At 37.0% G+C, this 14,854-nt stretch overlaps 2 protein-coding genes across 2 annotated transcripts in view; one reads left to right on the top strand and one right to left on the bottom strand.

Annotated features, from left to right (window-relative positions):
* The window catches only part of arhgap35a (Rho GTPase activating protein 35a), a 71,735-nt gene extending 70,145 nt beyond the window's left edge, over positions 1 to 1,590 (bottom strand). Inside the window, exon 1 of the mRNA XM_049575429.1 lies at positions 922 to 1,590. The gene's annotated coding sequence lies outside the window, so the exon portion shown is untranslated. The remainder of the gene's footprint in view (positions 1 to 921) is intronic.
* Positions 1,591 to 6,768: 5,178 nt separating this feature from the next.
* ap2s1 (adaptor related protein complex 2 subunit sigma 1) lies at positions 6,769 to 13,226 on the top strand. The gene is made up of 5 exons (XM_049575430.1): positions 6,769 to 6,928; positions 7,504 to 7,653; positions 8,130 to 8,243; positions 10,755 to 10,814; positions 11,651 to 13,226. The coding sequence occupies exons 1-5, from the start codon at positions 6,926 to 6,928 to the stop codon at positions 11,750 to 11,752; spliced, it is 429 nt and encodes a 142-aa protein (XP_049431387.1). The 5' UTR covers positions 6,769 to 6,925; the 3' UTR covers positions 11,753 to 13,226.
* Positions 13,227 to 14,854: the final 1,628 nt, after the last annotated feature.

A 14,854-nucleotide genomic window follows, 5' to 3' on the forward strand; every position in this document is an offset into this window, starting at 1 on the left:
CAGCCAAGTTAAACATCCCTTACCTGGGGTATTTAATTGGTGGAGATAGCTACACATACACTGTATTCCCTGTCTCGGAAGATTTGAGTCATTTGTGTGACAGGTACAGTAAAACAGAAACCGAGCAGAGTTACCTCCCGGCAGGGCGTACGCACATTATCTAACTGTGTCACCAGGCAGCTCTGTACATGCAGCTTTGATGTTTGCAAAGTTAGTGGGACATTTAACAAGAGAGGAAAGAATCACTCATGACAAAGATTTCTTGTGTTTAAGTGCTTATATCATGACCTAAATCTGATCAGGGCCACAGTTTGGAGGCACTAAAATGCTAATCATACAAAAAAAAGCCAAGGCAGCCACATTTAAGAAGTTAGAAGCAAAACCTAATTTATAAATCACTTCATTGTTATTTTTTTTAAAACAGGCTTTGATCAGACAGTGAATTCAGCAAAACATGCACCACAGTCCAACCAAAACATCCTATTTCCTCTCTTCCAAATGAAAGTCCTTACTGCTCATTATATTTCTCCAGGCCTGACAAGACCAGTGCATTCTAGGCTCTGATGTGCAAACAATTATAATGTTTGGACAACATCAATTTTTATGACCCCCCTTTCTCCCCTGAGAACATTTAAACACCCACAGGGCAGCATAACCTAACAGGTTTTAGGTGTATTTTTCCACACTCTCATGCATCGTCATTAGAATAACCATTATTATTACTATTAAGGGCTTGAAATCCCACCAGCCCTCAGGGGGACTGGGGTTGACTCCCAGTTTTTTCTGTATTTCGCAGCACAAATTAACCCAAGCTGCAGTGTAGGAAGGAAGTAAACGCCTTAAAACTCAACATTGTTTCATATTTTCTATCCATATGTGTTATTTAGTGTCGGGGAAGAGTGTCTAGTGTAGTCTACATACCATAGCATTCCTCCCTCTCTCCAGCTCTGGTCCACTCCTTTCTTTCTCTGGGTGCTCCTCTGCGACTCAGCCGGTGAAAGACTTTAAAAAAACACAGACAAAAACACTTCCTAGCAGCACTCACATCGATTATTGCCCGCTTCTTTATAACAAACAGCCTATCTGTCCATTACTTCCCACACTGGGTGCTCGTTTTTAATCAGAAGTTTTCAGGAACGAGATGCATATCTGTGGAGAGCAGAAAAAACAACTAAATTCTCGTCAGGAAAAAGAAGAAAAAAATGCTGTTCAAACTCCAGGCTTTTCAGCACGGCTGGAAACGAGGAGAAAAAGGGGGAGGCGTTGGAACAAGCGCTGTTTCGGTGTGTTTTTTCCTTCTTGGTTCAAGCACCACGTTGTTTTGACCAATTATTATTTCCTTTGTTGTGTCAAAAATAAAAAGAGTCCGTAATGAAACGCGACCACAAGCTCTGCCTTCATTTACCGAAGCGCCGCTTTGTTAGCGCACAACAGCTCGTCCCAAAGCGATGTATTTTCCTTTCTATCGTTGATCCCCGTGCAGCCCAAATGTGTGACGGTGTGTGTATAAGTCTATTTTTTTTTTCAGCTTCCCAATAATGGCGGCGGACCTTCTCCCGAATCCAGCATCTCCTCCCCTGTTCACACAGAGCAGACAGAGAGGGAGAGTCTCGCCCAGCGGTTCATGGACACAATTACAACACACACGCACACACACTGTTTGTCAAGAGACTTAAACCTGACTGTGGAGTTTGTTTTTAATGATGACTCAAACTACATTTTAAATATTTTTTTTTATTTCTAATTTTGCACTAAAAACATTTTCAGAGAATGCAGGAAAAAAAACTTTGAGGTAATTTCATATATATATATATATATATATATATATATATATTTATATATATATATATATATATACTACATTTATTCAACAATACAGACCTGTAGAAGAAGAATTATCACTGGACAGGTTAATAAGCTAAAAATCACAGAAATACCTGTAATAGGCCAGTGACTATACACACAAAAATTAATATATTTTAAGGAAGCAAAATGTGACTAGGCTACTGCTCTACACCTATGAATGTAAAGAACTTAAACATGAGTATTTTCATTCTGTTACTTGATATTTAAAGTAGTATAATATAATATAACTGGTTTGCATTTTAAAATTCTCTAAGCTATTTGGGTTCAGACCCGATAAGTATAAAAAAAAAGTCCCAATGTCCTTAAATGAGACGACAATAAAGTCCCAATGTCTTCGAACGAGTACTTCCTTGTCTTAGCTTCTTACTGTTGCTAAGATTGGTCAAATTAGCTGCCATATCAAACTACGAACATTGTTAATGACAAGTAAACACATTTCAAGTGTCAGGAATCGGCTGCAGACTGATTTGGCTGCCATCTTGTTTTTACATGGATTAGTGTGTTGTGGTCTTACTACCACTAGACTGCTCAAAAAAAGGGTCCCCAAACAAGGATAACAGGTCTGAGTTAAGTAGAATGAAGTGTACGGTAAAGTAAACCCAAAATGCGATTTTGTTGGCTGTACATTTTTAACTTCTCCAGGCTGTTTGGGACCCGATAAATCTAAAAAAAAAAAAAAAAACTAAACTAAACATCGTCAGTGATAATAAAGTCCCAACATCCTCACACAAGACAACAGTAAAGTCCAAGTGTCACTCAAACGACTACTTCCTAGCTGACTGTGTTGTAGCTTGTTACTGTTGCTAAAATTGGTCAAATTTGTTGCCATATCAAACTACAAACATTATTAATCATAAATAAACAAGTTTCAACCATTAAATGCGATCAGGTTTTGGACCTTTTGTGTCGGGATCGGCTGCAGACTGACTTGGCATACATAGCTGCCATCTTGTTTTTACATGGATTAGTGTGTTGTGGTCTTACGACCACTAGATGGCACAGAAAAGTGTCCACGAACAAGGACAACAGGTCTTTGTTAAGCAGAATGAAACTAAGGGCAAGTAAACCCAAAATGTGATGTCCTCGTCATGTCCTCATATGAGGACACAGGGTCTCCTGAGGATATAATATAAAAATAAAATAAAATAAAATATCATATTTCTTTATTATGTTTTTATTTTTTATTTAACCTTCATTTTAACCACAAAAACCTCTTTAGATAAAAAAAAAAAATTCTCTTTTTCAAGAGTGTCCTGGCCAAGGCAGGCAGCAACATACATTACACACACACAACATAGAACAAAAATACAGAATAAAAAATGTAAAGCTCTGAAACAAGCAATATAAAACACAAAATAAGATTGCTACAAAAAAGCCAAAAAGTATGTTAATATATACTAGAAATGAACCATTAAAAAATGCAAAAACAGCAACTGCACATGAATACAGAGACCAGCTAAGACACACTATTATATGTGAGTTCTAGTTATAGTCGGCCTGCCATTGACAGCTGTAGCACTTTCATCAACATATGGAGTAAATTCAAAGCATATGGCCAACTTAATGCATCATTTTCATACTTTAATTTGTATTCTTGTTTTCAGTCAAGACAAATAACATAAAGTACACTGCTTTCAGCCATCACATTTACATCACAATCATTGAAAAGTAGGGACTTCTTCCTTTGTGTAGCACTAAAGAATTTGCTTATCAATATATTTTAAAGAATATAACAACAGAAAGGAAGGGAGAGGAAGAAAAGAAGAGGAGGTGAATCTCATCTCATAAATCTCTGTTATAGATTAAAGCAGGGCTGGGTGATCAGGAGAAAATCAAATATCACAACATTTTTGACCAAATACCTTGGTGTCGATAATGCAACGATATTGAAGGGTTGACTATTGGTGCTTTCACAAAATATTTACCCAATGAGATTTTTGATAAATAATCATCAGTAATGTGGATATACTGAGTTAGTGAGAAATAAAGGAAAAGTTAGAACAGTTTGGTAACTTCTCCTTAGTGTTATATCGTCCAAGATGGATGAGAGTTGAAATGTCTTCAAGAAACTCAAGCAAGTCCAGTTGCCTCTGATATAGCACCAATGATTACCATGACCTGTTTGGCTGAGGATCTCTACCAACAGTCTGGTAAGCTCGGAAAATTACATCATTTTACTGTAATACCATCTTTAAAACCAGGAAAAGATATCAAACAGTGCATATAACAGCCTGACAATGTCCGTATCCAGTAATGAGTACTTTTACTCTTGATACTTGAAATACATTTAGCTTCTAATGCATCTGTACTTAAATGAAGAGCATCAGATGGTTTTAATTTGTAACTGATTATTTTCACATCAAGTAATTACTTCTGTCAAATCTGATGATTACATAAGGACACAATATTTGAGGGTTTGTCTTGAGTCTACCTTTTACCACTTCTATACAAAATTTCAAATAAATTAATTAATAAATTGTTGATATCAGACTATTCTTCTGTATGCCAGTATGTATGTGGCCTGTAATGGACTTTTTTTTGGGTCCATTTGCCCTCTTGACCCCATATGTCACACATCACATCACTGTACAAACTCAAACATTTGTCATCCTCTAAAACATTTTGATGTTCTGCTGCTACATAACTGATAATTTAATTATTAAGCGCTCTTCCAAGGACTCCTAATATCACGTCACACTATACCAAGCAGCACAGAGGGAAATACTGAATACCTTTCCTGAGAAAAATCCATTATCTCAAAGGTTAGTCTTGATTATATGCGTTGTGGTCTGAGTCGTCCTCTTGGTAAGAAGATGATTTCAGTCACAACATAATAAAAACATTTAAGCTCCCATGGTGGATTTTATTTTCTCATAAAGACAATGCAACGACTTCCACATACTTGGAGAAACGTCTGCAGCGTTGTACGAGACAACTGCTGCCTGCACAAACAGCTCAAACAGATGTTAAGTGTCTTGCATTGGGACTGTCTCCTGGAATTCTCCTCGACTCTCCCTCATAGTCCTTCCTAGAACTTCTGTGAACATGCAATTCCTAACTGGTAATCTAAACTCTGAGAAGAATCACTTCACGGGCGTAAAAACCCAATTTATTGATTGTGCAATTGAATTTGACACTTTAGGATGTTTAAGAGTGAAACACTGCACCCTGGAAAAAACACAGACATCATGTTAGAGGCAGAGTCAGCTACGTTACAGTCAAGGTAAAAACTCCTGGGCTGTTGAATTGCACAACCAAAACATAAGATATATCATTTGTAAGTGTAGAAACTATATTATTCCAGCATGAGTTGTTAAATTACAATACATGGAGTGCACTGTGTGCTTCGAGAGTTTGAAATGTGACCCACCATTTAATACACAGTCAGGCAGGGTTCAAGGTGCACTGCCCTCCATTTGAGTCCACAAGCTTCTGTCCAATCACATTAGTCACTGTGTTCTCAGCGATATTTGCATGACCCCAATCACACATAGCAAGATTAGCTCAAGGGTCAAAGTTTCTGTTCAATAATCTGCCTATGCTTCACATCCCTCTCTCCTACCACTGTTATTCAGACGTGGGCCAGGCCCTATCATAAAACGTTCCTCATTTTAGCTATTAAATTACGACACGTACGGTTATTTATGTTATTTAATGCTCATATAAAGATTTTACATGTGTTGTGCTTTTATTACCCTGGACGCACCAGTATCAAAACACAGCTGCAAACATTATATGGAGGAATGACTCTATATTTATCATTTACTCACTGGTTGGCTTTCTCTTTCATTTTATATCTTTATCACTATCAACCCTCCGTGTATTTGCAGCTGAAATATTTCTGGGTCCCAAGGGCAAGCACATTCCTTCACTCACAGTTGTGCAATCCCTGACAATCACAGTTCCCCCATCCCCCATCCCCCCTCTGCCTCCCTAAACGCCCACAATGCTCAGAGAGGCAAGCTGTCCAAGCTGTCTGGGCAATGTTCTGTGGTGAAAGGCTGCCCTGCTACCACACCAGTAAACAAACCCTGAGCCCTGACTCTGCAGAAAACAACCACAAATGATGTAAACTCAAGAGGGTGGAAATATATACCGGTATTGCAACTTTTTCATTCTGTATTGTGTTTGAAAATAACTGTGAGGTGTGTCATCAGTGTGGGGCACTTAACCACACACACACACACACACAAGCACAAAGAAATGGCTGGAGTGCTATTTTTAAAAGTTCAAAAGCGAAGATGGCATATTTTTGTGCATTTGGTGTCGTAAAAATACTCTCTTCTGTTTGTACAAGAACATTTTGATGATACCTCAACTTTAAAATCTTGTAAATGGCTTGTATTAAATTATTTTTTAAATAAAACCTTTAGTTGCAAAAGCTTATGTGATGAATCTGAATCTGAGTGATGTTAAGTGTCAGAATAAACTATTTTAAGTGTTTGTAATCCTTACCCATAATCATACTTTGTTGAAATCCTGATTTGGATGAAACTTTGAACAAACAAAACAAAACAAACAAACAAACAAAAAACAATAAAAAAAAAAAAAAACCAAACAAACAAAAACTAACACACAGACAACATTTTAAAATTGTTCAGGAGACAAATAATAATTTATGGCGAATACATCTATCAAAAATCTTTTAAACAAGGGTATGAATTGGCAACTTTAGGTTTGTGTATATTAAAATTACCAAACATCATGAGGTTTATCATAAACGTATTTAAAATAAACTTCTCCTATCCGCTACAGAGAATAACAGGATGGTCAGTTTCCTTCTCATGTGATCCAAAGTACGACTTAACAGGAGACTGCGCGGGAGGACGCTGGTTCTTGTAGTGCCATATAGCCTTCCATTAGCTCTAAATGTAGCGACGAAAACTACATTCCCCACCATGCAACGCAGCTTATCGTAGATTTCCACTTCCTGTTAGCTCCAGGAATATAGCGGACGAGCGGTCGAAGAAATTACTGATGTATTTATGTAAAATTGTCGCATAATTGTTCAGGAACGTGCTATTCTGGAGCCTCTCAGGTCCATATTTAGGAGACGACAATGGTAAATATGTCAAACATGAACATTGTTCTGTTTTCTTCTCATAATAGCAGCGTAATCTGCTAGCAATTGAAAGATACCGTAGAAAACGTTAGCTAGCTAGTCAGTTAGCAAATTTACCTTAGCAGGCTAAGGCCGTAGGTCTGTAGTCACGATGTTTTATCACATATACTGACCACTACTTAGCTTTAATAGATTACCAGGAAATCATTTTGACTTCGTATGAGGTCTTGCACAATCATGCTGTCAAAATAAATGGGTGTGGTTTAGCAACCGCTAGCTTATACGCTAGCTCAAGCTAACGCTAGCAGTGTTTATCTAGCTACAGTTAGCTAACTGTAGGGGAATATTGCAATTTATTCAGATGAACATTGCTATATATTAATATCATAATGATAATGTGAAATTGTAATAGAGAGACAGCTAAAAGCCAACAAATTAACATTAGATAGTCATGTCTGATCAATGAATTGTTTTCCTCTAGTCACATAACATGAGACATATTCATTGTTTCTCATATTGCCTCTCTATTTTTCTTCTTCTTTTTTTTTTTTTTTTTAATTAATTGTATCGCATAGATCCGCTTCATCCTCATCCAGAACCGAGCAGGGAAGACACGATTGGCCAAATGGTACATGCAGTTTGACGATGATGAGAAACAGAAGTTGATTGAGGAAGTTCATGCTGTGGTAACTGTCAGGGATGCCAAGCACACCAACTTTGTGGAGGTAAGGGTTTAGTCAGGATCATGCGTGCATGGTTGTTTGGATCTGTGCTATGTTACTTTGTTCTGTTGAACCAGAACCTTTTTTTTCCTACATCCTATCAAGAGCCACAGTTAAATGACCAAAACCACACTGTCGTTAAAAAGCTCTGTCATGGCTACTTCACTGTAAGATAATTGGGTGACTCATGTGTGTCCCAAATTATAAGCATTTTCCACTAGCTACTTTAACAAAACATAAAATAATTTTCAGACATTTTGAAGCAGTGTGGAAAAAGAAATATACTGAAATATACTGTCAAAAGAAAAATAAAAGTCCTGTTTTGTTTTGCATTTTGTTCCATTTTGTTAATTCATTAGAAATATACGGGATGTGTTTTACTGTAAACACAGGAAGCTTAAGTCCAAGTAAAGCTGCTGCTGTTATCATAATATGAGAGACTAAGTTGTTAAGATGCCTCGTATGTGTTTTTCTCACAGTTCAGGAACTTCAAGATCATTTACCGGCGTTATGCTGGTCTGTACTTCTGTATTTGTGTGGACGTGACTGATAACAACTTGGCATACCTCGAGGGAATTCACAACTTTGTGGAGGTAACTGACACGCACAGCACATGACATAAAGGCTTTGGAAGTATGATGATTTACTTCACATGGTCTGATTGTTTTCAGGAATGTCTGTCAATGATTTCTTGTAAAAAATCCCCCCTCCATTATTGTCCAGCAGCTCCTTAATATCAAAGCTACATTCTTGAGGAGAGTAAGGACTGCAGTCAAATGACATTTAGTGGAAAGAACTAACTGTTTTGCACCTTGCAGAGACACATGAGGTGTTTTTCACACTGAGTGTATTATTCTCCAATGGTATCTACATCACTATGATAAATATCATATAAGTTTCATCCTCAACAGAATATGGATTATGAGATTATCGCAACAACAACAGATGAGTTCAACCACTGAGCACTACAGTCTATTTCAGTGCAAATTAATAAAATCAAATTCATTTTACACTATGCTCACGTTGTGGTCTTACTGGCTTTCATCGGTGTTAGATAATGCTCGGTCAAGTGATGGTGGAAATAAGCCCTCAGCAATAAAATAACAAATTGATCACTAATTACAAACTGAGTCAGACTGCATGGTCATTGTGCTAACACTGAGATGGCTACAGCAATGATGCAGCAATTTCAGACTTGGGAGCTAATCCTTTTATAATGTGCAAGCATTTTGGTTGGATAAAAACTTTGCAGTTTTCTTGTAATGTCGGTGCCAGCTCCTGTGGGACCTCCTTAAGCACGGTGTCCTCCTGTCAGTTGGCTCATAAAGTGCTACTGCAGCAAACTAAACACAACTACAAACTTTATTTCAGTGTTTTCAGCCACTCATCATTTCAGATGTTGCTTGACAGCAGATCTACCAATAATTAAATTTGATTCGGGTGATTTTTTCTATTTAAGAAGTAGTAAATATTGCATGATTGCAAATATTGCGTAAGTTGTTCATCAGCATATGGCAGTAAAGAAATATAAGATATAATGTAATTAACTGTGAAAGCTTAATTATTTCAGTTCATAGATTAAATGTTTAATTCAAACGTAATCTACTTAAAGTGTAAATGGAGTTCAGTGAAGTGAATCAGTGAAGCTACATCCATAAGTATATTATCTTCAATTAAACATTTATAACAAGCAAATAAATTAAAGTTGTAAAGGGTTCCATATTTTGATGCAGGGCTTTTTTATGGTTTCCTTTGTGAACTGAGTCACAAGGCTCAATATGTTCAATGTGTATTAGTAGGAATGTCGACACCAAAGACCTATGATGATTTTTTTTGATGAAAAATGAGACTTCTAGTGCTCCATTCAGGAGCTGTGTGGCCTCGAACGCCTGCATTTATCATTGCGTCTGTCGTAATTTGTCCTTCACATAACTGCAGTGTATCACTACTTGCCACCACAGTATACTGTACACTGAATGTGGTACTTGATATCATCATGCTGGATTTGTGTCTGTAGCAGTTTTTCATACAGCATAAATCCATGATATAAATTTCATACTTACGCAACAAGTTTCCCCTACAGCTCTGATAATGCCACAAGATTTTAGAGCTCCTTCCTGCATAAAATGTGTACACCACCCAGACATCTTTGCTTAGACAGAAATATCTGAAAAAAATCCTCCCAGAATTTATATTTTGGAATAAGTATCTTTGTCAGGCAGCTGCCTTTTTAGACAATCATGCAAGCAGTCCATATGGGATACTTTTGTTATTTGTAAAATGGTGGTTATCCATTTGAAACACAACTCCCTTAGTCAGCTAATTATTGTATTTTTTATTAAAAAAATGACTTAATCAGCATAACTGGCTATGTTTATAGTAAATCTTGGTGATTAAATGGAGGCATTAGGCAGCTTAAGTACATCTTGTCCTATCACTCAGTTTGCTTAATTGTCGTTTAACAGCTTTTTCCTTTTCTAATACTGTTCAATTTTGTAAATCAACTGAAACTGTGAGCTTAAGGTACAATCTACTGTTTGTTTTTGGGTAAGACAAACAGTAGACCGTCCTCTATCTCGAGTCCTCAGGAGTGAAGGTCATTTAATGTAATGTTTGACTATGAAGGAATGCATGCGAGTGCACTCTGACGTGTACAAAGTTGTACTCTCTAAGCTTGTTGTTGCATATGGCCACATGCTCAGGGAGGAATAACCAATTTAAAATCAATGCAGCATGTTTTTGTTTAGATTATTATTTGTACAGAGATAAACCCAGTAGAAATGCACATGAGCTCACAGCAGAACATCATGGTGCTCATTTCAACATTCACTTACACAATCTATAACAAGAGGTCAGTAGTAGTGAGACGAAAACCACATTAATTTTAATTTGGCGTATTTTAGAATGGATGTCCTTGTAGTGGAAATCAGCTGATTATACGGTTGTGAATTGGATTCAGCTGCTACCACAGCGCCACTTTATTCCTGTGCTAATGCATCACATTAATACTAATACCATACACCTTTATATCCTCTCACAGTAGACCGTGTGGTTATCTCCTGGCTGTTATCTGATTCAATTAAAGATTTCCTCTTTCCTGTCAGGTGCTGAATGAGTATTTCCACAACGTGTGTGAATTGGACCTCGTGTTCAACTTCTACAAGGTAAGAGGAGCTTGTTTTTGCTTCGTGAGATTTTCAAATAACTTTATAAACAACGTAATAAGACAGAGTGAACAGAGGAGTACATAAGGCAGATGAGAAAATGTTTCTTTCATTACAATGCCATGGAAATTAATATTATAGTCACACTGGGATCAGTCATTTAGTGAGATTTATTGAAATAATTTCAGTGTAGGATGGATTTTGTGGTTTTATAGAAGAGATGCTGAGCAACGACTGCTACTAGTGTTCTTACTAATGACCTAGGGTGCCTAAAAGTCCGCCCTCATGCTTAACTTGACGGAAGCACCACCCATGTTTGACGTTTTAAACCCAGAAACTGACAAATAAAGAGATATCAGCATTTTTAGACAGTATATAATGAACCAATTTCAACAAACCTCCCTCTCCTTCATCCACTGATGTAATGCCACTCCAAGCCCTAAAGTATTTCACAAGCTCAGCCACCCACTTCCTTCAGGTGTGTGGCAAAGAGGACTGAATCATCCCATCGTACTTGTCACGTTCATTCATGTGAGCTAATGTTAGCAGTGTATTTAGTCATCCAGCGGTTATTTTTACATTGTGATGACACAGAGGTAGAGTTGAGAAACAATGACCACAGCCTAGATGATGACTTGGCAGTGTATGGGACAATTTTCCAGGAAACCCAAACCTTATAAGTGTCGGGAAGAAGATAATTTCACTTTGGTTTCAGGTCCAACAATGTGCATGTACTCCCATTTTAGTCCTGAGTTGCCTTAATCCTTTAATTTCCTGTCATCACAATGCTGGGCAATGTCCGCCTTCTAATGCACTGCCTGTGTCTGCTCTTCAAGGTGTACACGGTGGTGGACGAGATGTTCTTGGCGGGAGAGATCAGGGAGACCAGTCAGACCAAGGTCCTTAAGCAGCTCCTTATGCTTCAGTCGCTTGAGTAGAAAACAGACAACCACTCCTCCTACCTGCCCACTAATCTGCCACCCTGGCACCAAAACCAACCCATCATTTGTTCCTGTCACTCTGGAAATCCTCTTGCCTCGATGGAGCAGACTTCACTCCTCACAGAACATCAGGAAGGGGGTGGAATACATAATATTGTTTACATATGTATGTTAACCTGTCACAGCAGTTTATGTGTTGCAATATTCTGTATTTGCTGCACTTCTGATGAAGTCTCCCAGTTTTAAAAGGCTGTACATTTCAACATGTTAACATTTCATACACCACCGAAGTTACAGTCAAAAACTTAAAAACCAGAGGCTGCAGAAATGAGTTAATTCATGTAGTAACCAGCTAGTCTTCACATTTATCTCTGTGCAGTGTGGAAACACTGATGTAGAGTGTGGCACTGCCGCCCTCCTCTCCTCTCCTCCTCTCCTCCCTTCATTACCCTCAACTTTCATTTAATGGCACTACTGTAACTAACAAGCACCATGTCTAAAGAGCGACCGCCTGCAACAGCCTTGCAGCCGTTTCTATAAATCCATGTAAAGAAAGACTTTGCCCGTGATGTGGTATCGGACTTGTCACGCCTTCTGCTCATTCTGTATTTTCACAGTACAAACTATAACTAGAAAGCCCTTTAGAGCAATTGACCCCAGCATAGCAAGTTCATAATTGAATGGAGTGTACTCAGTATGAGTGCCATTGTGACGGTGTGTTATGGCAACCTGTGCTGTGTCAGACATCCTCACAGCGGATGATGATAAACAGTGTAGGCTATGTTAGCTCAGACGGGTGCACTCTGGATGTTTAATCGTCTTCATCTCGTTTGCAAATGATCGAGATGATTTGCTGCAGCTCATTACATGTAATGGTGCTTGTTGGTCACACTTATAACACTTAAAACACAAACGCACTCAGACGGAACAAAGACCTGGAAGTAGAAGGTATATTTTACATAAAGCAGTACTGTGAAGCTTGCTTCGTATGGTGTGTGTACATACAGTGTATCTTGCGTAAGTTGAATATTGTGAAATTAACGTGCATTCCAGACAGAGTGGTTCCCGCTCACTATATGCTCTGAGGAGTATTGTGTAGGATCGATAAAATCCTTTGGTATGACATACGATAAATTGGCTTTTAAATTCCTCCTTCAGGCCTCATGAACTTTGACAAAAAATCCATTTCCCTTTGCTGGACTGTAATGTTTATGAAATGAGTCGTCATACTCTAATTTTAACCATATTCATTCACAAGGGTGTCAAAGGTGGTTTCAAATGTTATTGTTGTTAAACTTTTGTATTTTTTTTAATGATTGGCGATTGTGGAATATGTACTGCTTCCCTTCTTGTCCACCTGTGTGTTTGTTGATGGAAGATGTGTGTTTGTATGTACCAGCTCCAACTCTACCCACATCTATATGTCCCATTATATGTAAATAAGAAATAAACAAATGAAGTGATACATGAATATACACTGTTTCTGCCTCTCAATGGTGATTCGTCTCTAGTAAAGGGAATTTTAATAAAGTTAGACAGTTTCCCATCAAGACTTTGTCTGATTATGTCTCAAGATGGAGAGAAAATGTCCAAAACGACTACAGCTTTTTATGGATGTGCTCTTTTATGGATGTGCTCTTGTTTTTCTGAGCTGAGAAGTAAATCTTATTAATAAAAAAAAAAAGAATAAAATGCATGTAAAATCTTCTAATAGTGATAACCTATTAAAAAAAAATAGGGGGAAATTTAATTAATTCAGAGAAACAATTATATTTTCCCCCATAAAAAAATCACATCATTTTGAGAATCGTGTTAATTTAGAAATATGATAATATATGGCAGGGTTGGCCAACCCGCGGCTCGCGAGCCGCATGCAGCTCTTTGCCTATCAGTGTGCGGCTCTTCGATCCATTATGGGATTATGTTATTAATTTAGTAAAACAAGTAGATTTTTCCCCATAACATGTTCTCATAATTTTGAGATAATCTTGTTAATTTAGAAAAATTGGAATTTAGGAGATTATTTTTGTTAATTCATTAAAATTAGTACATCCCCCCCCCCACACACACAAATTTTTCTCAGAATTTTGAGATAATTTTGTTAATTCAGAAAAATAAGCACATTTTTTTCCCCTTGAAAAAAAAATTGTCTCAATTTTGAGATCTTATTCATCTAGAAAAACGATAATTGAGGAGATATATTGTTAATTCATCAAAATAAGTAACTTTCCCCCCATAAAAATTGATCATAATTGTGAGATAATCTTGTTAATCCAGAAAAAAACAAGAATTTAAGAGATTCTCATAATTTAGAAAAATGACCAGATTTATCCCTGTGAAAACTTTATCATAATTTTAAAATAATAACCTTAATTTAGAAAACAAGAACTCAGATTATCTTGTTTATTCAGAAAAAAAGAAAAAAATAGTAATTATTTTATTAATTCAGAAAAACAAGCAAGATTTTTTTCCATGAAAACTTTTCTCATATTTTTAAAATAATCTTAATTAATTTAGAAAACAAGAATTAAGATGATCTCGTTGATTCAGAAAAAAAGAAAAAATTAGTAGACTCTCTTTTATTAATTAAGAAAAACAAGCAGAATTTTTTCCGTGAAAGCTTTTCCATAATTTTGAGATAATAATCTTGTTAATTCATAGGGGGAAAAAAAAAAAAAATTAGGTTATTTTGTACAAAAAAAAAAAAGAGAGAGAATTTAGTAGAGTAACTAATTAATTCAGAAAACAAGCATTTTAATCCACTGAAAACTTTCTCAGAAATTTGAGATAATCTTGCTACTTCAGAGAAACAGGACTCAAGAGCCTCAGCAGATTACCTCTAAGTGCCCTGATCTTTATTTTAGCACCATCTAGTGGTGAAACATCAGCTCTCCCACAGTAAATTATGCAATTTTGTTATGAGGTCATCTTGACAGCCTATGTAGGATCAATAAATCAGTCAATATATCCACTTCAGCTACATTAAACCACTCTAGCCGTTACTCCATCGACCCGCGAACATAAATCCAGACAATTGGACACGGAGGGCATTTACTCTTCATCTCGCGAGTCCTCTGATATCCTAACCTCACCCTCACT

The sequence above is a fragment of the Epinephelus fuscoguttatus genome, linkage group LG5 (assembly GCF_011397635.1).
Source record: "Epinephelus fuscoguttatus linkage group LG5, E.fuscoguttatus.final_Chr_v1".
Lineage (NCBI taxonomy): Eukaryota > Metazoa > Chordata > Actinopteri > Perciformes > Serranidae > Epinephelus > Epinephelus fuscoguttatus.

Bases quoted from the DNA above. Each gene is read 5' to 3' on its own strand.
- ap2s1 (XM_049575430.1), top strand. The intron at 7,654-8,129 runs GTAAGGGTTTAG...TTTTTCTCACAG, and splicing joins AGCACACCAACTTTGTGGAG to TTCAGGAACTTCAAGATCAT. The intron at 8,244-10,754 runs GTAACTGACACG...CTTTCCTGTCAG, and splicing joins GAATTCACAACTTTGTGGAG to GTGCTGAATGAGTATTTCCA.